The sequence below is a fragment of the Theropithecus gelada genome, chromosome 1, assembly GCF_003255815.1.
Source record: "Theropithecus gelada isolate Dixy chromosome 1, Tgel_1.0, whole genome shotgun sequence".
NCBI classification, from domain to species: Eukaryota; Metazoa; Chordata; class Mammalia; order Primates; family Cercopithecidae; genus Theropithecus; species Theropithecus gelada.
The window spans coordinates 78,519,060-78,543,671 of NC_037668.1; the positions used below are offsets into that span (position 1 = coordinate 78,519,060).

A 24,612-nucleotide genomic window follows, 5' to 3' on the forward strand; every position below is an offset into this window, starting at 1 on the left:
TTAATCTCTTCAGATTCTCAAGTTACTTCTCTATTTAGTTCATTTTACTTGCTTCCAGTTTAACTGTGAATTACATTTACATTTTAGGGGTAAGATATCTCAATGCTTCCTATCTCCCAGCAGACTTGCATGGTTCAATTTGGGGTAGTGTCTCTGATTTCTTCTTGACATTTTTTGTTTTATTTTGTTTTTGGTCTTTTGCCTCTTTCTCAATAACATCAACTACCTAGACAGTGGTTTCCAGCTCTCAAGGTGTCCCATACTTATCCATTGTTTGTGGTGTTCTTCTTCTTCCAGAATTAAGATTATTAACTCTCCTAGCTTTAACAGTCTAGGTGAAAGTATTGGCTTCTTATGACCTCCTCTATGATATTTCCAGGTAAGATCCTATTTTCTCTAGTTATTTCTTGAACTGCTTTCCTTCCCAGTGTTCTTCTCAATCATCACAGGTGTTTTCTTCTGAATTTGAAGCAATTCAGATAAGCTGCTATTTATAAAGTATCCATTTTTAATTATTGCAATGCTGAGAATAGTGAAATTATAAATACCCCAACCAAGCAAATGTTAAAACAAAGCTACTTGCCTCTAAACAACAAAATGTTGAAGCAATAGTTTCAAATGAGAAAATGGTAACAGAAATGAAAGATAATTTCTACACTTTGGATGGAACAGCCAGCAGGGTTCACAAGCAATTCAGAAGTTGGGTGCATTTACTTATTAAACAAGTGCCTAACTACATTGCCACAAATAGCTTAAAATGTCCAAATTAACTTGTTACATATGGTTGGGGAACATGTATTGATTCTTTAAAGTTTTATTTGTAAAATCAGTCCTGTATCTTCTAACCTGTCATAATTAATTCTGTCTCCTTGCACTCTGAAATCTCCACAATAATAAGAACTTTATCAGGCTGGTGTTGGTATGAAGTGGCACAGCAAAACAAAATCCCACAGGGAGCAGTCCAAAGACTTCTCTTCTAAGCAGCAAAAAGCTGTTATCATTTTCTGAATTACAGGAACTATAAAAGGACACTCTACTCAAGCTGCCGCTGAATGTCACCTGAAAAGCAATCACAAAAGGGCTCTGTCTTGGCTTATCTCTGAGCTCTGTCACTACGGCAACCAGCAGGGAATAAGTATCTGTGGGTCTATGAATTTCAGAATCCCATAAAAGCCAGGGCTAAAAAGGCATGTGCAGCCTCTCAGAGATTGACTGCATTAATACATTAGCAAATACTGTGAAACACTGGATAAATGTCAGCAATTATGGAAAAAGCGTCTAATAACGATATTCGTTGCCTGTCAAACCCCCGTGAGGTTTGATATGTAACTGCCACTCAAAGCTGTCTGTAATTTTATCTCTTTTATACATCTGAATCCATAGCATTCAAATTTGTACTTTGAAAGTAATAAACTGTAAAGCAGTTCATTCCATGTTGATCACAACTGTCAACAAACATACAATAAAAGAACAAAAAGACTTTCATTGGCTCTGGGAACAATCAGTACCAGCAATCTCCTGTGGACATTTATTTTTAAAAGACCATATATATCCTACACGTAGAATATTAAACAATGTCATGATGTGAAGCAACAATTGATTTGACTGTTGATTAAGTCACCTTGGGTTCAAAAGGCCACTTACTATGCATGAATGTTCATTTTCAGCCTTCCTTTTGGGTGACAAAATATGTAAGATTTTATAGCCAATTAGACACAGTTGTAAGCACCTCTCTATTTTTGTACATCAAAAAAAAAAAAAAAAAAAAAAAAGAATTTCTGTTACCTCCAAAACAGGTTATAGTGCTATCTTCACGATCTTTCTCAAATACAGAATTATAGGTAATTGATTATATGTAAAACCCAAGGGTCTAAAAGTACAACTTAATAAGCTGGACTACTACTCGAGCAATATTTCCATTGCTCAAGAAAATGACTTATTAAGAAATCTTATCACATATGTTACAGCTGTTCAAATGCAACAGACGGCATGTTAACTTGCAAACACAAATGCCAGAGATTAAGTAGTGCACATACGTATTATAAACAACTTTCCATTTTTCAGTTATAAAATAGGGTTGGGCACAAGGCTGCCAACAAGGCCTTTCTCTGTAACAAAAAAGAATCTGTTTGTGGTTTTTGTTTGTTTTAAAGAGCAGAGGTGTCTGTGGAGAAAGCAGTAATATGTATTAGAATACTGGGCTAGCAGTTATTAAATGCAATTTGGAGCCAATCACTGACTTTTCAGTGCCATGCTTAATATAATACAGGAAACTTTTACTATCCATTTTATGCCAGAGCCATTCTGGGCACTTTAGACAGAAAGATGACTAAGATCTGTTTCCTGCCCTCAAGGAGTTCACAGTCTCAAAGAAGGAAAATGATTATAAGCAGTAGGTGTAAAAGGGTGGTTTCAAGCAATCCTAAGGAAAATTTATGATAACAGACAGTAACTATATTCTACTGTATATAATTTCTATCAAAAATCAGTCACTTATAATCTACTACTTGGCTCAAATAAGATCATGTACAAGAAATACACTTTGTAAACTACAAATCACTATATACATGTCTCTTAATATACTCACTTACACTTTAAGTAACTGTGAGCACCAAAATAAGAGTACTACTGCTATTCCCTGACACATTAATAATATGGCTACCATTCAAGAACACACAGACATACAAACCAAAGTACCATGATGAAAATTTGAAATTCACTTATATTCAAAGACATAGTGCCTACCTAATAAAGGAAAATAAAGGCAAAATTTTGCTTGTTTCTACCTTTTACTGAATAATTGTAAACCTTCACATTCAGTTTAATCATATGAAGACAAAGAAAAATTCAGCCTAATTTCTCTACTTTCCTTCTACGACTTGAAATGCAAAGAATCTAAATTATTTTTAGCACACTGTCCTACTCCAGAATAATCTGGTTGTTGTTTTGTTTTTTGAGACCATGTCTCACTCTGTCACCCCGGCTGGAATGCAGGGTCGTGATCACGGCTCACTGAATTATTGACTTCCCAGGCTCCAGCAATCCTTCCACCTCAGCCTCCTGAGTAGCTGGGACCATGGGTGCATGCCACTACACCCAGATAATTTTTGTATTTTTGATAGAGATGGAGTTTCACCATGTTGCCCAGGCTGGTCTCGAACTGCTGAGCTCAGCCTGGTCTCAAACTGCTAAGCTCAAGCAAACCACCCACCCTGACTGAAAATTCAATTGTATAGATGCCATTTAGCTCACTCATTTGGCCTTACTGACTCCTTGATGTCATGCCTGGCCTTTGCCATTGGTTTCTTAGACTAATGCAGAGGTAAAGATAATTGCTCAACTGATAAATAGAAATTTAGGTCAGCTATTAGGGAATAGACTAAATACTTTGGAAAGCCATCCATGCCTCTTGGTATTATAGTTCCCAAACCTCGATAAAGGCACATGGTGGCCAGTGTGAGTGCAATGATAGGATAAATTGGACTGGACATTTTAAAACTGGAACTGTTCTGAGAAGCAAGGACATATAAGAAATGGCATGGTACAAGAGAAAGCAAAAGGGAGAGGAGACAGATTTTATGTTGAATCCTGGTTCTGTACTTTACCTTCTCAGTTAAGGTCTCAGATCAACATATTCATCCTAAATCCACTAATTAAAAATAAAACTTATTGAGGTCTAGTTATCTACACTAAAATGCACCCATTTTAAAGCATATTTAGAAGAGTTTTTATATACCTATACAATCTTGTAACCACTAGTATAATTTTCAAATTATAGAAAATTTCCGTCACTTCTCAAAATTTCCTTACGTTCTTCTAGTCAACTACCACACCTCATCCGAGGCAAACGTCATGAAATTTATATTTTCTCTTAGTTTGGGGCCTATCCAATTTTTTTTTTTTTTTTTTTTTTTTTTTTTGAGACAGAATCTCCTCTGTTATTTAGGCTTGAGATTAGTGGCGTGATCTTGGCTCACTGCAATCTACGCCTCCTGGGCTCAAGCGGTTCTCCCACCTCAGCCTCCTGAGTAGCTGGGACTACAGGCACTCGCTACCACGCCTGGCTAATTTTTTATATTTTTAGTAGAGAGGGGATTTCACCATGTTGGCCAGGCTAGTCTTAAACTACTGACCTCAGGTGATCCACCTGCCTCAGCCTCCCAAAGTGTTGGGATTATAGGCGTGAGCCACCGTGCCTGGCCTTATTTGTATTTTTAATCCTGTCTTTTGAAAAGCGAAACTTGCAAATTGTAATGAAGTCCAATTTATCCATTTTTTTCCTCTTATGAGCTTTTAGTGCCCTCTCTCAGAAATTTTTTCCTATTCCCAGATTTTCTCCTACATTTTCTCCAACAAGTTTAATAGTTGTAGCTTTCGCATTTAAGTCATCTCTGATCTAAGATAAATTTGTGTATGGCATAAGGTAAAAGTTGAAATTATCTATCTTTACCAATATCCAGCTGCCTCATCGCCATCTGTTAAATGAAGAACAAACTGTCTCCATTGCATTACTTTGGTATCTCTGCACAAAACCAATCAACAGCACATACATACAGATCTATTACTGAACACTCTATTTTACCTATTGATTCATGTCTGTCTTTACACAAATATCACATTGTATTGAATACTATAGTAATACTTTTTGAAATCAGGGAGTATAAGTCTTCCAATTTTGTTCTTTTTGAAAATTGGTTTAGGCCAGGAGTGGTGGCTCATGTCTGTAATCCCAGCACCTTGGGAGGTCAAGGCGGGTGGATCACCTGAGGTCAGTAGTTTGAAACCAGCCCGATAAACATGGCAAAACCCCATTTCTACTTAAAAAAATACAAAAATTAGCCAGGTATGGTGGTGGGCACCTGTAATCCCAGCTACTTGGGAGGCTGAGGCAGGAGAATCACTTGAACTTGGGAGGCGGAGGTTGCAGTGAGCCAAAGATTGCACCATTGTACTCTAGCCTAGGCGAAAGAGCAAGACTCTGTCTCAAAAAAAGAAAACAAAAGACAAAAAGCAGAAAATTGTTTTAGGAACACTAGTTCTTTCACATTTCCATACAATTTTTTGAAATTAATTTGCCAATTTCTACGAAAAAGGCTATCGAGATTTTGATTGGCATTGCAGTGAATCCATAGCTGTCTGGGAGGAGGTACCACCTTAAAAATATAGAATGTAGGCCAGGCTCTGTGGCTCACTCCTGTTAATACCAACACTTGGGGAGGCCAAGGTGAGTGGGTCGCGTGAGCCCGGGAGACGGGGACCAGCCTGGGCAATGTGGCGAGGTCTCTTGAAAAAAAAAACAAAAACAAAACAACAACAACAACAACCCCCCCCCCCCCACACACATATATATATACACACACACACATACACAAACACATGATCATGGTAGCTCATTCCATGTCTTAATTTTGTTAATTTCTCTCCAGTTATTTGCCATTTTCAAGATACAGATCTTATATATATTTTATTGAATGTATCCTTAAATATTTCATGTTTTGGGATAGAATTGTGAGTCATATAAATTTTTTAAAACCCATTTCAAAATGTTCTTTGCTATTATATTGTAACACAATTGATTTTTGAATATTGATGTCCTAGCCCATGGCCTTGCTAATTTCACTTGTCACTTCTATTAGCTTTTTGCTGGATTATGTTGGATCTACCAAAAAACAAACTACTAAATATTTTGTAAAACAAAAAAAGTTTTATTTCCTCCTTTCTAATCTGCATGTGTTTTCTTTCCTCCTAACCTTACTGTACTAAGACTAGCAGTATAACATTGAATAGAATTTGCGAAAGTGAACATCCTTACATCATTTTCAATCTTAGAGTGAAAGTATTCCCCCATTAAATATGTTAGCTAATGTTTTTTTCTTTTTTTTGAGATGGAGTCACGCTCTGTTGCTCAGGCAGGCGTGCAGTGGTGCAGTTTCGGCTCACTACAACCTCTGCCTCCCGGGTTCAAGCAATTCTCTGCCTTAGTCTCCTGAGTAGCTGAGATTACAGATGCCTGCCACCATGCCTGGCTAACTTTTTTATATTTTTAGTAGAGACGGGGTCTCACCATCTTGGCCAGGTTGGTCTTGAACTCCTGGCCTTGTGATCCACCCGCCTTAGCCCCCCAAAGTGCTGGGATTACAGGCGTGAGCCACCACACCCGGCCTAGCTATTGCTTTTTTATAGAGTCCTTCTACCAGGCTGGGGAAATTCTTCTCTATTCCCAGTTTGCTGAGTTAGTTTGCTTTTGCTTTGAAAAAAACTTATTTTTATGAAAGACTCATTTACATTTATAAAATTCACCAATATTCCAGTTGCACAATATTCTAATAAGCACAAACACAATTCTAATACACACATTTCTATGACTCCCAAAAGTTTCTTTGTGTCCCTATTGGAGTCAGTCTCCACCATTACCCCTTGGCAACCCACTGACTGGATTTCTGTAACCTATAGCTTTGGTTTTTCCACATTTCATAAATGTGGAATCACATAGTGATGTAGTCTTTTGTGTCTGTCATCATTAACTTAAGTGTTGTATCTATCAGTAGTTTGCTCCTTTTCATTTGGAGTAGCATTTCACTGTATAGATATATCACAATTTGTTTATCATTCACTAGTTAACAGACATTTGGGTTGCATCTGGGTTTTTTCTACTATAAATAAAGCTCCAATAAAAATTCAAGAATAAATCTTTGTGAGAACATGTTTTCATTCCCCTTTGGCAAATATCTAAGAGTTGAGATTGTATGTTAAGTGTCTACTTAATTTTCTAAGCAGCTGCCACTGTTTTCCAGAGTGGCTATACTATTTTGCCTTCCTACCTTGCTGATAGATTTTTATCAGGAATGTACGCTAAATTTTATTAAATGCTTTTCCAGGACCTATTCATCTGATTGTGTATGTTTTCTTAGTTTTGTTAATGAAATTAGTTACACTGGTTGATGTTCCAGTGTTGTACCATCCATGTACTCCTGAGATAAATCCCAATGATGATGCATGACCCTTTTTGTTCTTTTTTTTTTTTTTTGTCTTCTTTTTCCCATTCTTCCCTCTTCTTTATTTTTTAAGTAACAGCTTTGGCTGCGCATGGTGGCTAATGCCTGTAATCCCAGCACTTTGGGAGGCCGAGGCAGGTGTATCACAAGGTCAGGAGTTCAAGACCAGCCTGACCAATATGGTGAAACCCTGTCTCTACTAAAAATACAAAAATTAGCTGGGCATGGTGGCGTGCACCTGTAGTCCCACCTACTCGGGAGACTGAGTCAGAATAGCTTGAACCTGTGAGAAGGAGGTTGCAGTGAGCCGAGATCATGCCACTGGACTCCAGCCTGGGTGACAGAGCAAGACTTGGTCTCAAAAAAAAGTAACAACTTTGTTGTTATTTGTTGTTATATGGTACCATACCATATAACATAAAATTCACGCTTTTAAAATGTATTCATGTACTGTTCTTTCTATTTATTGTGAAATTCAATTTGGTAAAATGTGTTAACATTTTTAACATGTATTTCATGAAGGATATCGGTCTGTAGCTTTTTAGGTTTTTTTTTCCCTATGTCTGACCAATGTTGGTATAAATGTAACAGCAGCCTCATAAAATGAGTTGGAAAAGAATATGAAGAGGATTAGAATTAGTTTACCTTAAATATCTGGTAGTGTTTGGCAATGTAATAAGCTGGTCCTGAAGTTTTTGTTGTGGCAAGATTTTTAATTGCAAGTTCAAGTTTTAAAATCGTATTTGGGTTATTCTAGTTTTCTATTTCTCTTGGATCAATTTGGTAATTTTTAACCTTTCAAGCAACTTGTCCATTTCAGCCTAGTGTTGCAGAATTTATTGGCCTGAAGTCATTCACATTTCCTTTTTATCTTTTAACTGTCTGTATGATTTGTACTGATGTCCTCTCATTAATTACTGGCATTGTTAATTTGTATCTAGTCTCTTTTTCTCTTGATCAGTCTAGCTAGGAGTTTATCAGCTTAAGTTTTATTTATTTATTTATTTTGAGACTGGATCTCACTCTGTCACCAGACTGGAGTGCAGTGGCACCATTTTGGCTCACTGCAACCTCTGCCTCTGGGGTTTAAGCAATTCTCCTGCCTCAGCCTCCCAAGTAGCTGGGACTACAGGAGCACACCATCATGCCCAGCTAATTTTTATATTTTTAGTAGAGATGGGGTTTCACCATCCTGGCCAGGATGGTCTCGATCTCTTGACCTCGTGATCCACCCGCCTTAGCCTCCTAAAGTGCTGGGATTACATGTGTGAGCCATCGTGCCTAGCCTAATTGATCTTTTCAAAGAGTCAGCACTGGGTTTCAATAATTTTTCCTAATCTTTTATTTCATTGATATTTTTTCTTATCGTTACTATTTAATTTGGATTTAATTTGCTCTTCTTTTTCTGTCTTCTTCAGGTAGATGATTATTCCATTGATAGTGGACCTCCTTTTTTAATATAAGCATTTAAGCTATAAATTCTCCTCTAAGCACTGTTTAACTGAATCCCACAAATTTAATATGCTATGTTTTCTTTTTCATTTAGTTTAAAATGTTACCAATCTTTTCTGATTTCCTTGACTCATGAATTTAAAAAAATAGTATGTTTTTTATTTCAAATATTTGAAGAGCTTCAGATACCACTGTGTTATTAATATGTAATTTAATTATGTTTGGTTAGTGATAATTTTAATTACAATCATCTAATATGTATTGAGATAATAAATAAATATTTATGGTCCAGGTTATAGTGTATTTTGGCAAATGCATCATGCATACTTGAAAGGAATACGTATCCGGCTATTATTGGGTGAAATGTCTACAAATTTAAATTAGGCAAAGTTGATTAATCATGTTGACCAAATCTATATTCTTACCTATCATAAACCACTGAAAAAGGAAAATGAAATCTCTACCTGTGTATCAGCTTTGGCTTTGCGTATTTTGAAACTGTTACTGGGCACATACACATTTAGGATCATTCTGTCTTCTTGATGAAATGACCTTTTAATGACTACAAAATCTCTCTTTTTAGTCTTGATAATATTCCTTGTTCTGGCCAGGCGCGGGGGCTCATGCCTGTAATCCTAGCATTTTTGGAGGCTGAGACAGATGGATTGCCTGAGATCAGGAGTTCAACACCAGCCTGGGCAACATAGTGAAACCCCAGATCTACTGAAATACAAAAAATCAACCAGGCGTGGTGGCAGGCGCCTGTAATCCCAGCCACTCACAAGGCTGAGGCACGAGAATTGTTTGAACCCCAGAGGCGGAGGCTGCAGTGGGCCAAGATTGTGCCACTGCACTCCAGCCTGGGCAACAAAGTGACATTTTGTCTTAAAAAAAAAAAAAAGAAAAAAGAAGAAAAATTCCTTGTTCTATATCTTTTCTGATGTCACATAGTCATCCCAAATTTCTTATGTTCACTGTTTGGATGGCAAATATTTTTCTGCTCATTTAGTGGAAGAGTGTTATTGTTATCATTTAAAATATAATTCTGGGGCCAGGCGTGGTGGCTCAAGCCCATAATCCCAACACTTGGGGAGGCCGAGGCAGGGGGAATCACAAAGTCAGGAGTTCGAGACCAGCCTTGCCAATATGGTGAAACCCCATCTCTACTAAAAATACAAAAATTAGCCAGGCGTAGGGGCATGTGCCTGCAATCCCAGCTACTCAGGAGGCTGAGGCAGAAGAGTCACTTGAACCCGGGAGGCAGAGGTTTCAGTGAGCCGAGATCATGCCACTGCACTCCAGCCTGGGCAACAGAGTGAGACTCCATCTAAAAAAGACTAATAATAAAATAACATAAAATAAAACAAAATTCTTGCAGTCAGATAGTTGAATCTTGTTTTTTAAAGTTCATTTTTAATAATATTTTCCTTTTAATGTAAGTAATTTATACTTACTGTAATTATCAATATGGTTGGATTTAAACCATATTGCTGTTTGTATTTATCCCATCTGTTCTCTGTTCCCTTTTTTTCTGTTTTCTTTTTTGTTGTTGTTGTTTGAGACAGAGTCTTACTGTTACCCAGGTTAGAGTGTGATGGTGCGATCTCGACTCCTTGCAACCTCCACCTCCCAGGTTCGAGCGATTCTCCCACCTCAGCCTCCCAAGTAGCTGGGATTACAGGCACCTGCCATCATGCCTGGCTAATTTTTGTAGAGACAGGGTTTCACCATGTTGGCCAGGCTGGTCTTGAACTCCTGACCTCAGGTGATCCGCCCACCTCAGCCTCCCAAAGTGCTGGGATTACAGGCATAAGCCACCACGCCCGGTCTTTGTACTGTTTTATTTGTACTTTTTTCAGCATTGCGTTTTATTTCTTTTAATGGATTTTTAGCTATATTTCTTTCTTTAGTGGCTGCTCTAAGGTTTACAATATGCATTATTAACCTAACAGATTACCTTTGATTAACAGTATACAACTTCATGTATAATGTAGGATCACCAACGGTACACTTCCATTCTGTTTTTTTGTCCTACTGTTGTTAAAACATTTTACTTCTGCATATGTTAAAAATTCCATATTGCTTATTATTTTTTTTCCTAAAATTTATCTTTTAATGGGAGCAATAGACACTGGGGACTACAAGTAGAGGGAGGGAGACAAAGGTTGAAAAACAACCTATAGGGTACTATGCTCACTACCTGGGTGATGAGTTCAATTCAACCTCAAACCTCAGCATCACACAATGTACCCTTGTACCAAACCTGCACATGTACCCTCCTAATTCGCACTAAATTTGAAAAAATTAAAAAATAAAAATTATCTTAAAAAAATTAAAAGCACAAGGAAAAATATCTCTTTTATATTTAACCATATATTTACCATTATTTGGCAATCTTCATTTTTTTTGTAGATTCAAGTTTCCATCTGGTATCTGGAAAAGGCAGTTTTCCTTTTGTCTAAAGAACTTCCTTTAATATTTCTTGTAGCGCAGGTTTGTTGGCACTAAATTCACTTAGTTTTTGTTTACCTGAAAAATTCTATTTTACTTTCAGTTTTTTATTTTTTCTTTTTATTTCTTATTTTTGAGACAGGGTGTCACTCTGTCACCCAGGCTGGAGTGCAAGGTCATGGTTCACTGCAGCTTTGAATCTCTGGGCTCAGGCTATCCTCCTGCCTCAGTCTCCTGTGTAGCTGGGACTACAGGCAGGTATCACCAATGTCTAGCTATTTTTAAAAAATTTTTGTAGTGATGGGGGTCTCACTTTGTTTCCCAGTCTGGTCTCAAACTCCCGGAAGCAGTGCTCCTCCCATCTCAGCCTTCCAAAGTCCTGAGGATTACAGGACATAGCCACCAAGCCCAGCCTTACTTTCGGTTTTGCAAGATTATTTTCACTGAATATAAAATTCTGATTTGAAATTTTAAAAAATCTTTCAGCCCCCTTAAAAATGTCATTCCATTGTCTTCTGGCTTGTATTGCTTCTTTGTTTTCCTTAATAGAGCCAGGGTATTGCTATGTTGCCCAAGCTGGTGATGAACTCCCAGCTTCTCACCAGAGCTTCCTGGGTAGCTGGGATTACAGGCAGGAAGCATTGCACCTAGTTTGGCTTGCATTTTTTCTAAAGAGAAATCTAAAGATTCTATATTTGTTCCCCTGTGTGTGATGAATTTTTTAAAATTCTGTTTTGATATATTTCTCTTTTTCACTGCTTTTCAGCAATTTAATTAGGACACACTTTAGGTGTGAAATTCTTTGTATATCCTTCTTTGAGTTCCTTGTACTTTTTGGATTGATGGGTTTATAGTTTTCATAAATATGACCAAAAAAATTCAGCCACTATTTCTTCAATTTTTTTTCTTTTTTATTCTTTTTTCTGAGATGGAGTCTTGCTTTGTTGCCCAGGCTGGAGTGCAGTGGCACGATCTCAGCTTACTGCAACCTCTGCCTCCTGGTTCAAGCAAATTCTCCTGCCTCAGCCCCCTGAGTAGCTAGGATTACAAGTGTGTGCCACCATGCCAGGCTAATTTTTGTATTTTTAGTAGAGATGGGGTTTCACCATGTTGGCCAGGCTGATCTCGAACTCCTGACCTTGTGATCTGCCCGCCTCGGCCCGCCGAAGTGCTGGGATTACAGGCATGAGCCACCATGCTCAGCCTATGTCTTCAATTTTTTTTTTTTTTTTTTTTTTTGACCTCTTCCCTCCATCTTTCTTTGCCTTCTACAACTCCACTTGTAGGTATGTTTGAAGCCTGATTTTTGTCCCAGAGGTCACTGATACTTTGTTCATTCACTCTTTTTTCTCTCTGTGCTTCAGTTTGGACAGTTTCTATTGCTGTATCTTTAAATTCACTGATCTTTTCTTGGGCATTGTCTAAGCTGTTATTTATCCCATCCAGTAAAATTTGTACTTCAGATACTATATTATTTATCTCTAGAAGTGTTACTTTGTCCTTAAAAAAAAAAAAAAAAATTTTTTTATTTGAGACACAGTCTCACTCTGTCGCCCAGGCTGGAGCGCAGTGGCATGATCTCAGCTCACAGCAACCTCCGCCTCCCAGATTCAAGCGATTCTCCTGCCTCAGTGCCCTGAGTAGTTGGGACTACAAGCATGCACCACGATGCCTGGCTAATTTTTGTACTTTTAGTACAGCTGGGGTTTCACCATGTTGGCCAGGCTGGTCTCAAAACTCCTGAGCTCAAGTCACCCTCCTGCCTCAGCTTCCCAAAGTGCTAGGATTACAGGCATGAGCCATCACCGCCCCAACTCCCACCTTGCCGTGATACTTTGTTCTCCTTTATATATTTTATTATTTCCTCTTATGTTTTCACTTAAGTCCTTGAGCCCATTCATAGCATTTATAAAAGCTACTTTAAAGTGCATGTCTGCCAATTTCATTATCTAAGTAACTTCCATGTCTGTTTCTTTTACTGACTTCTTTTCTGGTTATGGGTCAGATTTTCTGGCTTGTTTGTATGTGCAGTAACTTTTAATTGGATGCTGTACTTTGTTTTTAGAGGCAGTTACCTATTAATCAGCTTATTCCTTATTGAGCCTTGTTTTTAAGCTTTTAAAAAGTCCTAGAGTAGCCTTCACTCTAGGGCCAATTTATCCACTCCACTTAATGGAGTGGAGTGGATAACTCTTCTGAAGATAGCTACTGAATGCCCTGTGTATTCACTGAGGTGTCTCTACAATGTATAGTTGGAAGAAACTTGAAGTAGTTTTAGTTTTGTGTAAAGTCTGGGGATTGTTTACCTTATAGATCCCAGTTAACTGTTCTTTTTCCAAACAATTTCTCTTTGCCTGGCCTCCTGAAATTTTACCCTATGCATGCACAGAGACTGGTATTCAGCTAAAGACTTGGGGAACATGCAGATTTCTGGAGATTTTTCTCTACTGGTAGTCTGCTTTGCAAAATTTAGCTGTTGGAGCCTCCCCAAACTCCAACCTCTGTCCCTTCAACTCAGCAAAATCATCAAGTTCTGTTCTACTTTCCCTTCCCTGCCATGGGATCCAGAAGTTGCCTCCAGGCAGAATTTAAGACTCTCATAGGACTCTTGTTTCCTTCTTCAGAGTCCTGTTGGCTAATATCTGAAAACAGTTGTTTCATGTATTTTATCCTGTCTTGTAGTTGTTTACAGAGTGAAGGAAAATCCCAAAGCGTTTATCCCTTCATGGGCAGAAGCAGCAGTCTACAGGTTTGGGATCTTAATAAACTGAAATCACGACCCACATTTAGGTCTCAGTGCTTGTAGGTTTCCAACTGGGGGCTGTCTTGCTTCCATGTGTTCTTCCTCATATTTACTGAGTAAACATTTCCCTTGAGTGCTTCATTCACACTCCCAAACTTCTCACTCTTGTTCAGAATAGAATTCATTTCACAACTTTTCTTTCCTTTTAAACCCAAACTTTCTTCTACTGCTTTCAAAGCTGTTCTTTCCATCTGTTTAGTCTTTGCCTGTGTTATTTGCAAAAGACTCTATATGTTGACAAGGGCAATGAACCCTCTGAAGCTACTGAGTCTCACCACCATCAGAAGCAACATTATCCATGACCTTCCCAAATAAAGAAAAAGTCAGTGAAAATGTCCAAAGATTGCCTGAATCTGTCTGCCCTAGGACAGGCTAACAAAGTAATTTAAATAGCATAAGATGACCCTGAAGCTATTCAAAGAATGCTTCTGATTCCGCATGTGTATGCAATATAAAGAAGGTGCTTACTCAAGGGAAAGAGAGTTAATGTTTGTTGAATGCCTACTAAATGCCAGACATTACACCAGGGGTTGGCAAACTTTCTCCGTAAAGAGCCAGACAGTAGATATTTCAGGTTTTGTGGGCCATATGGTCTTTGTTAGCAACTATACATCCCTGCTTATAGTGTGACAGCAGCTGTGGCACAGTACTTTAAGAAATCAGTGTGGCCAGGCACTATGGCTCATGCCTATAATCCCAGCACTTTGGGAGGCCAAAGGTGGGGAGAACCTGAGGTCAGGAGTTTGAGACTAGCCTCGCCAACATGGCAAAATCCCATCTCTACTAAAAATACAAAAATTAGCCGGGCATGGTGGCACCTGCCTGTAGTCCCAGCTACTCGGGAGGCTGAGGCAGGAGAATCTCTTGAACCCAGGAGGTGGAGGTTGCGGTAAGCCGAGATCACGCCACTGCACTCCAGCCTAGGCAACAGAGCGAGACTCCGTCTAAAAAAAGAAAAAAAAAAAAAAGGAAAAAAAAAAAGAAATCGGTGTGAATGTGTCCCAAGAAAACATTATTGACAAAAACAGATGCTAAGTGAGATTTGGGCTCACAGTCATTACTGTCAACCCCTGCATTATATTATGTGCTTTACATATTAGATATAATCATATGAAACTTCTAATCTGTAACCATTTTTGTCCCTAAAAAATGGCAACTTCATATGGTCCAACTTAATAATATGTTAACCCATGTAATCTTCACAATAGGCTTTCAAGTGTCTTAATATCATCTCCATTTTATAGATAAAGAAACAGAAGCTCAAATATTAAGTAACATATAAATAATAGTAATACTAGGATTCAATAAACTTGGACTGGTCTGCTCACTTGCATTCTCCCCCACCTCCATTTCCTCTACCTCCCACCAATACACATATACACACACACACACATTGGTAAAAATCGGCTGACAAGGTAGCTCTGCACACTCTTAAATCTGTTATTCTACTTGCTGCTATAAAATGCTTAGTTTTGATAATTTAATTTTTATTAGAAATAAATGATTCTCAAAATGTTTATCCAGTTACTATATTCACAAATCGATTCTTTAGTTGTTTATTGCAATAGATGTCAACTTTGTGGAGCACTGAACAATTTAAATAAATGAATGCAATTTAAATAAATGCGTAAAACACTATGTTTGATATAAATGTGAAGACAGTTCTTACTTCTAATGCTTATAATTAGCAAAAGGAGGAATATAAGTATACAAATTAACACATAATCAAATGTCCCTTTCTCTGAGAAGTCATTTTTTCACTACCACTAACTGTAAGCAAAATTGGTTGTTCCCTCTTCTATGATCCCATTGCATTTGTATACTTCAGTTGTCATTGTTTACATACATATGTTTCCCACTAAACTCATCAATCTCTGAGAAGCAAGATCTTATCATTCCAACTTTAAGGGCCAGCACAGTTACTGGCCTATACGAGTTGTTAAAGCGAACTAAATATATGATCTGAGAAGGACTCTGTACTTCTTATTCTTCTTTCTTTTGAGACATAATCTCACTCTGCCACCCAGGCTGGAGTACAGTGGCACGCTCTTGGCTCACTGCAACCTCCGCTTCCCGGGTTCAAGCAATTCTTGTGTCTCAGCCTCCTGAGTAGCTGGGATCACAGGTGTGAGCCACCACGCCCGGCTAATTTTTTTTGTATTTTCAGTAGAGACAGGGTTTCGCCAATTTGGCCAGTCTGGTCTCAAACTCCTGGTCTCAAGCAATCCACCTGCCTCGGCCTCCCAAACTGCTGGGAGTACAGGCATGAGCCACCATGCCCAGCCTAGGGCTCCGTACTTCTACATTTGAGTCCTAGTGGAGGAAGCCTAACCTAACTTAATAGGTAGACAAGACTGAAAACCTAACTTATGAATAAATGCCTATAATAATAGTTGAGCCTTGGCCAATCTCAGCAGCCATACTTCAACCACTGATACACTGCTGAATGTTCAAACTGTGTCCAAATAAGGCAAACGCCAACCTGTAACCAATACAGCTGTTTCTGTACCTCGCTTCTTTCTGTACGTCACTTTCCTTTTTTGTCTATAAATTTGTTCTAACCACGAGGCATTCCTGGAGTCTCTCTGAATCTGCTATGAATCTGGGGGCTGCCCAATTTGCAAATCATTTTTTTTTCTTGTTCAATTAAACTCTGTTAAATTTAATTTGTCTGAAGTTTTCTTTTAACAGAGTTGTTCCACAAATGTCAAGTGAATGGATAGATTAAAACAATAAATAAAAAACTATAATAGCCAAAAGTTAACCATGTTAAGGCATTCTTTCTAGTACATACTACTTCAATCTTTAAAATAAACCTAGCAGTAACTATTCTTGTAACTACTGACTCTTTAATCTTCACAATAACTCTACAAGTTATTGTTCGACAGTTACAGAGACTGCGATCCACAGACATTAAGTTGCTTGTGGTGACTCAGATGAAGCCAGAGAGGAGGAAGGAAGGGAGAAATGAAGGAAACAAAGAACGAAGAAAGAAAAAAGTGAAAAAAGCTTAAGCAGAAGAAGAGAACTATAAATGAATTTCTAAGAGGGTTGGAGAAGGTAGCATGGCAAGAAGGACATAGGCAGGGTTTCTTAAAGAAAGGTCTTGGCTGGGCGCGGTGGCTCATGCCTCTAATCCTGGCACTTTGGGAGGCCGAGGTGGGTGGATAACCTGAGGTCAGGAGTTAGAGACCTGCCTGGCCCACATAGTGAAACCCCGCCTCTACTAATAATACAAAAATTAGCAAGGCATGGTGGCACACACCTGTAATCCCAGCTTTCAGGAGTCTGAGGTAGAAGAATCGCTCGAACCCAGGAGATGGAGGTTGCAGTGAGCGGAGATCGCGCTACTGCACTCCAGCCTGGGTGACAAGAGTGAAACTTCATCTCAAAAAAAAAAAAAAAAAAGGTCTTCAAGGAAGGAGATAATTGTAGGTATTCTAGGTGGAAGGAAGAGTATGATTAAATGACAGAGTGGGAGAGTACCAACTATATTTGAAAAATAGTAAGATAAGTATTTAGCTAAAGCTGAGACACATATGGTGTAATATTCAATCATTCATTCAACAAATATTTATCAAGTATTTACTCAGAGCCTGTATGGGAAAACAAACCTGGAAGGGAAGTTTCAGGCTAAAGAATGAAGGGTTTTGAATGCCAGCATAAATGAACCATTGAAAATAAGTAAGCAAGGCTGAATGTGATTCGTGTTGTACTTTAGAAATATTAATTTTGGCTGGGTGAGGTGGCTCATGCCTGTAATCCCAGCACTTTGGGAAGTTGAGGCAGGCGGATCACCTGAGGTCGGGGGTTCAAGACCAGCCTGACCAACATGGAGAAACCCCGGCTCAACTAAAAATATAAAATCAGCTGGGTGTGGTGGCACATGCCTGTAATCCCAGCTACCCGGGAAGCTGAGGCAAAAGAATCGCTTGAACCCGGGAGGCAGAGGTTGCGGTGAGCCGAGATCGTGTCACTGCACTGCAGCCTAGGTAACAAGAGCGAAACTCCATCTCAAAAGTTAGGGGACTTGGCCCTAATTGTTTGTATCTTTAGTAGAGACAGGGTTTCAACACGTTGGCCAGACTGGTCTCGAACTCCTGACCTGGTGATCCGCCTGCTTCGGCCTCCCAAAGTGCTGGGATTACAGTGTGAGCCACTGTGCCCAGCCTTCAGATTCATTTCTATTTAAGAGTGGCGCGGGGAGAGGGCTGTGTGTAGTTTTTATTTTATTTTATGTATTTATTTATTTTAATTTTTAATTATTTTATTTTATTTTTTTATTTTTGAGACAGAGTTTTGCTTTTGTTGCCCAGGCTGGAGTGCAATGGCGCAATCTCGACTCACTGCAACCTCCGCCTTCCGAGTTCAAATGATTCTCTTGCCTCAGCCTCACAAGTAGCTGGGATTACAGGCATGCGCCACACACCCAGCTAATTCTGTATTTTTAGCAGAGATGGGGTTTCTCCATGTTGGTCAGGATGGTCTTGAACTCCAAATCTCAGGTGATCCACCCATCTTGGCCTACCAAAGTGCTGGATTACAGGCGTGAGCCATTGTGCCCAGTTCTTTTTATTTTATACAAAAGCACTGTGTAATGGTTTTACTTGTAAGTTATCTCACATTCTCAATGTGAAAATATTTAATAACTAGCTTTCTGAATCCTAACACATGCCCAAAGAGCTTTGCTTCTAAAATTCCTAGTTTCTAAAATTCTGAGTGAATATTTTGTGGCCAATGACAGAAATACAGAAGACCATTAGTAATCATGAAAGAAAAGGCCAGGCGTGGTGCCTCACATCTGTAATCCCAGCACTTTGGCAGGCCGAGGCAGGTGGATCACAAGGTCAGGAGTTCAAGAACAGCCTGGCCAACTTATGAAACCCTGTTTCTACTAAAAATACAACAACAACAAAAAATTAGCTGGGTATGATGGCATGCACCTGTAGTCCTAGTTACTCGAGAGGCTGAGGAGGGACAATTGCTTGAATCCAGGAGGTGGAGGTTGCAGTGAGCCAAGACCATGCCATAGAATGGGGGTAAGAGAGTGAGACTCCGTCCAAAAAAAAAAAAAAAAAGAGAGATTGAGAAAGAGGGAAAGAGAGAGACAGAAAAAAAAAAAAAAGCACAATAATAAAGTATCAAGCTGGGCACAGTGGCTCATGCCTGTAATTCCAGCACTTTGGGAGGCCGTGGCAGGTGGATCACCTGAGGTCGGGAGTTCAAGACCAGCCTGACCAACATGGAGAAACCCCGTATCTACTAAAAATACAAAATTAGCCGGGCGTTGTGGCGCATGCCTGTAAACCCAGCAACTTGGGAGGCTGAGGCAGGAGAATCATTTGTATCCGGAAGGCGGAGGTTGCGGTGAGCCGAGATCGCGCCATTGCACTCCAGCCTGGGCAACAAGAGCAAAACTCCGTCTCAAAAAAAAAAGTATTAAAACTGAAAGAGTTGGCTGGGCACAGTGGCTTACGCTTGTAATCCCAGCACTTTGGGAAGCCGAGGCGGGTGGATCACTTGAGGCCAAGAGTTCAAGACCAGCCTGGCCAACATGGCGAAACCATGTCTCTATTAAAAATACAAAAATTAGCTGGGCATGGTGGTACACACCTGTAATCCCAGCTACTTGGTAGGATGAGGCATAAGAATCACTTGAACCTGGGAGGCAGAGGTTGCAGTCAGCTGAGATCTCACCACTGCACTCCACCCTAGGTGACAGAGCGAGAGACTCTGTCGAAAAAAAATATAAAAATAAAAATAAAAACAAACAAACAAAAAAAACTGAAAGAGTTTTCTTTGTGCAAGCTTATTAAATCCAGGAATTTAAAAAGAACTACACGTATTCATATTGACTGCTGTCTAAACATAATTCACGGTGTTAAAATTATTTCTCCTCTCTAGAAACCAAGAGTTTCCTTGTTAAAGTGTAAAATGAGATTTTGCCTACTTGTAACTCCTTGTTCTCACAGCTGAACTGTCACAACATGAAAACATTTTCCCACTGGTGAAGCTTTAGATACCTATTTTTCTGATGAAAGAGTACAAAAGGAATGGAGTTACTGACAATTCATACAGTATTCCACACCCTATTAGAGTATGACCACAAGCAAAGAAAATATGTTAACTCTGAAGGGAGGTGGGCAACAATGTTGTAAATGATTGTTGACTTCACTGAGTAGCCTGAAAATGCCCAAGACTGAAGTCTATTAGGTTCATAAGAGACTCAAGATTATAAAAGAATTGATTATAAGAGGTCTATTTCTTTGTCCTATTGGGTGAGTCAAAGGTTAATGAGAAGTATACTGAACAAAACACCTCTTGTGCTTTTGCAAAGTATTTCTCATGCAGGATAAAAATGTAAGTGAAAAAGTATTTTAATCTAGTTAATCAACTTTTTTTTTTAAAAAAATAGCTTCACTGAGGCATAATTTATATGCCATAAAATTCACTCATTTTAAATATTCAATGATTGTTTAAAACTTTAGAGATGTGTGACCTTTACTATAATCTAATTTTTAGAATATTTTCATCACCCCAAATCCATTAATTTCTTGATCTACGGTATTTTCATAAATTCATAGAAGCCAATGATATCTAAGGCTATCTATATTCAAAGTTACACAAATTTCTTCAACTGAGCAATAAAAGTACAAAATGACCTTACTTTTAATGACCTTTATAATCAATCCTCTACTCTGGCACTAGGAAGCAAATGTTCAGGTGCTTTCTCTGAAAGTTAAACCATTCTAAGTATTAAGTTATGGCACACTGTCTTGGAAAGAAATTAATTATATTTTTGTTGGTAACACATTTCAGGCTGTTTACACAGCTGACATTTCTCAGCTGTACCCAATTCATGCCCTAAGCTGAGGACTATTTTGTTTTGTAGCAGATGCCTCCACTTGAATGATTTCAATAAGTATAAAAACACCACTGCCTGCAACAAATATAGACTACAAGTACCAGCATTATGAGTTTTTATACTCCTAATGAAACAGGTTTTATGACATATTATTTGGCCATGATATCCTCAGAATACTGGTTATAAGCCATTTTTGGCTAAATTCAAGCACTGGAGCTAGTGAATCTGCTGTGGCATCAGTTAAAAGCAGCTTGGCCCTAAACATCTTTGTTGTATCAAATCATGCAAGCTCAAGGCAACATCCTGCCAATGCGGCAACATTTGCTCTGGGGAGGTGTGGGCAGGCACCACTTCACAGGTTCTGGGACAAGGTGCAAATGGGAATAATGAGGCTAAAAGAATCAAGCCTCTTAATAGGGATTCCCTCTTGTGTTTGCTGTGACTTAAGAGCACCAAGTAGTATTACAGTCTTGGAAACAAACAGTTTTAGCTGCTTTCCATATTTTCCTATAGTAATTAGACTGCATGACAACTCTTTGGCAAAAAATTAAATGTTATAAAAACCATTAAAACATGGGTCTCATAAAAGACCATGCCAACTCAATTCAATGAATTAGCACCTAAAATGTATAAGGCACTATTTTACAGGCAGAAGAATTGATCATATTTCATCGACTTTGCCTACCACTCTTGGAACTTGTACCTGATAAGCCAATTTCTGGTTTCTAAAAGGGTGGGGTGCAAAAGCAGTTGGCTTTTTCAACCCTGTGAAGTCTCACATTTCCAGAGTTTCTCTATTATCTTATGTCCCTGCTCTTAAACAAGACAATTATTTTTGCTTTAAACTTTGTATTATGAAAATTTTCAAACATATACAAAGGTTGAGAGAACAGTATAATAAACCCAATATACATATCATCCAGATTCAACAATGAGTGATAGATGCCTAATCTAAATTAGCTCTATCCTCACTCACTGTGCCACGCATGGGTTATTCTGAAGCAAGTCTCAGACACCACTTCATTTCTTTAAATCAGTCAATTCTTGCCTGTAATTGTAATCTGCAATTATGATCACTTTTTTTGGAGTTATCTTAATTATAATGTTGACTCATTTATCGAGTGTCTACTATGAGCCAGGTACTGTATTTATATTATCACTTATCTTCATAATAGTTCCGCAAATTAGTGAGAAAATTAAAGCTCAGAGAATTTAATGATATGCTCAGGTCTTAATTATTTTCTTCTATTTCTTCTATATATATAATTATTTCTTCTATATATATATAATTATTTCTTCTATAATATTACTATTTCTTGGAATAAGTTATTAGACAATACTAAGAACATTTCTGTTTTTTTCATGCCTCCTCAGGTAAACAGTAGACCATCATGTATGAATATTACTCTTTTATTTTTGTAAAAATAAATGTAGCATATTCTCCATCAAATTTCTCACTCAAGCAAGAAAAACAACAACAAAGAAAAACCAGAAGAAAACCACAAACACATCCCTATCCTTAACTGTAGATGACCAGCCAATAATTCTAATTATATACTATAATATCAGTTTTTTAGAAACAAATTTAGTACCTAAACCTAAAGTTTTTTTTTTCTGGAAATGTTTATTAAAAATAAAGGGGCTTTTGTTTTTGTTTTTCAGATGGAGTTTTGCTCTTGTTGCCCAGTGGAGTGCAATGGCACAATCTCGGCTCACTGCAACCTCCCTTTCCAGGTTCAAGTGATTCTCCTGCTTTAGCCCGCAGCTAGCTGGGATTACAGGCATAAGCCACCACGCCCAGCTAATTTTGTATTTTTATTAGAGACAGCGTTTCACCATGTTGGCCAGGCTGGTTTCAAACTCCTGACCTTGGCCAGGCACAGTGGCTCATGCCTGTAATCTCAGCACTTTGGGAGGCCAAGGCGGGCAGGTCACCTGAGGTCAGGAGTTCAAAACCAGCCTGGCCTACATGGTGAAACTTCATCTCTATTAAAACTACAAAAATTACCCGGGCATGGCGGAGGGCACCTCCCAGATACTTGGGAGGCTGAGGCAGGAGAACTGCTTGAACACAGAAGGTAGAGGTTGCAGTGAGCCAAGATTGTGTCATTGTACTCCAGCCTGGGCAACAGAGCAAAAACAAACAAACAAACAAACAAACAAACAAACAAACTCCCGACCTCAGGTGATCCACCGGCCTCGGCCTCCCAAAGTGCTGGGATTACAGGTGTGAGCCACCGTGCCTGACCAAAAATAAAGGTTTTGCTATTTTCTGATTATTAAAGTTTCTGATTTTTAAAATTTCATAATGCACAAAGCATTTTCTAAAGGCGTAGTGTTTACATTGTAATTAGATTCAAGTAGCATCTACATAAATTGTCTTAAAACTTTTCTGTCTTCCACAAAGAATTATTTTATATTAAAATATATAGTGGTGGTGCTGGAAGAGGAGTGAACTGTAGTTATTATCCAGGCAGAAATATAATATTTACTAGAAAATATTGAAAGGTAATTCAATTCTTAGGCATAATCATTATTTCAGTATTGATCATTACAAGATGTTTATAAAGTCCCAATTTCTTTTTAGCCCTATTTATTTTAAAAATTAGAAGTAACTTGAGATTTCCAGAAACATTCTCATTTTCACTTTTACTTTTTTAAAAAAATTAGATATCTGGTTACACAAGCAAGTTTGTGGGGAAAAGTGGCCAAAACTGAATTTCAGATGGCCTCCTTATATAGTGAAATTTACTCTCACAGAAAAGAGCAATAAGTGGAAATGAAAAGAGATAGGAAAGGCTTCAAAAATTTACAATAGGAAAATCATTATAAAAAATATAATAAGGGTAAAAATGACAGGCTATTTTCTTCCAGCTTCTTAATAGTAGCGAAATTTATGGGTATGTTTGAGATTAAAGTGCTATTAATATTAACTATAAAAATTAACTTTTAAGTGTCAGTCTACTATGAAAAAGGTAGTTTTAAAATTAAATACAATGATTGGCTTGATTTTGAAATATCTGTAATTTAGGAAAGAAAATGTTTTTGCCTTGAACATTTCATTAGTAGTATCTGAATATATTCTTCTCATCAAGAAAAAAATTAAGTCAAATCCAGCAGCATCAAATTCTTGCATTGACAACTGTAACATTACCAACAGAACGTTGACCTGCTTGGCTTGTGATATCTGTTCCAAAAGTGAACTCAAATTATTACAACTTCTCTTACTTTCACATTGTTTGGTTTAGATAATTATTTCCTTTTTTTTTGAGATGGAGTTTCACTTTTGTCACCCAAGCTGGAGTGCAACGGTGCAATCTCAGCCCACTGCAACCTTCACCTCCCAGGTTCAAGTGATTCTCTTACCTCGACCTCCTGAGTAGTGGGATTAGAGGTGCCTGCCACCATGCCCAGCTAATTTTTGTGTTTTTAGTAGAGATAGGGTTTCACCATGGTGGCCAGGTTGGTCTCAAACTCCTGACCTCAGGTGATCCACCCACCTCAACCTCCCAAAGTGCTGGGAGGCGTGAGCCACCGTGCCTGGCTAGATAATTCTTTCAATGGAAGACTCAATGCATTTGATTGTGCTTATTATCAAAGCCAAATAGACTGAAAGTGGCAAAAGAGAAAGGAGTATATAAAGCTGAAAATATGACTGTCACTCACTGAGTCATCTGTAGCAGAAGTTGGCCAGCCCTCCCACAATTGGTGGCGAACGGGTATACTTGTAAGGTCATACACATTTCTCTTTACCTATGAAAAGAAAGAGACAGGACAATTAAAATAGAATTTTCACATGACTTATAGTTTCCAATCAATTTATGAGACACACAATGTATTTCCTGTTTTCTTCTAGATTCAAAACAAGAATTTGAAACTATAAAAACCCAAGTCAAAAAATTTTGTAAAAAAGAACAAAACCAAACTTAAAAGCAGATTCTCAATGAAGACTAGATGAAGTAAGAGTTAAGAAACATCCCTCCTCTCTTGTTTTCAGCCCCTGGCTGGCTTCATTTCTTTTCAGTCAGGAAACTTCAGGCACCCAG

The 24,612-nt window shown here is 38.3% G+C and overlaps 1 protein-coding gene across 1 annotated transcript in view; it reads right to left on the minus strand.

The window, feature by feature from the left end:
• FAF1 (Fas associated factor 1) overlaps positions 1-24,612 on the minus strand; it is a 506,936-nt gene that overhangs the window by 184,628 nt on the left and 297,696 nt on the right. The window contains exon 8 of the mRNA XM_025388444.1: positions 24,233-24,319. Within this exon, the coding sequence (XP_025244229.1) occupies positions 24,233-24,319 (87 nt within the window). The remainder of the gene's footprint in view (positions 1-24,232; positions 24,320-24,612) is intronic.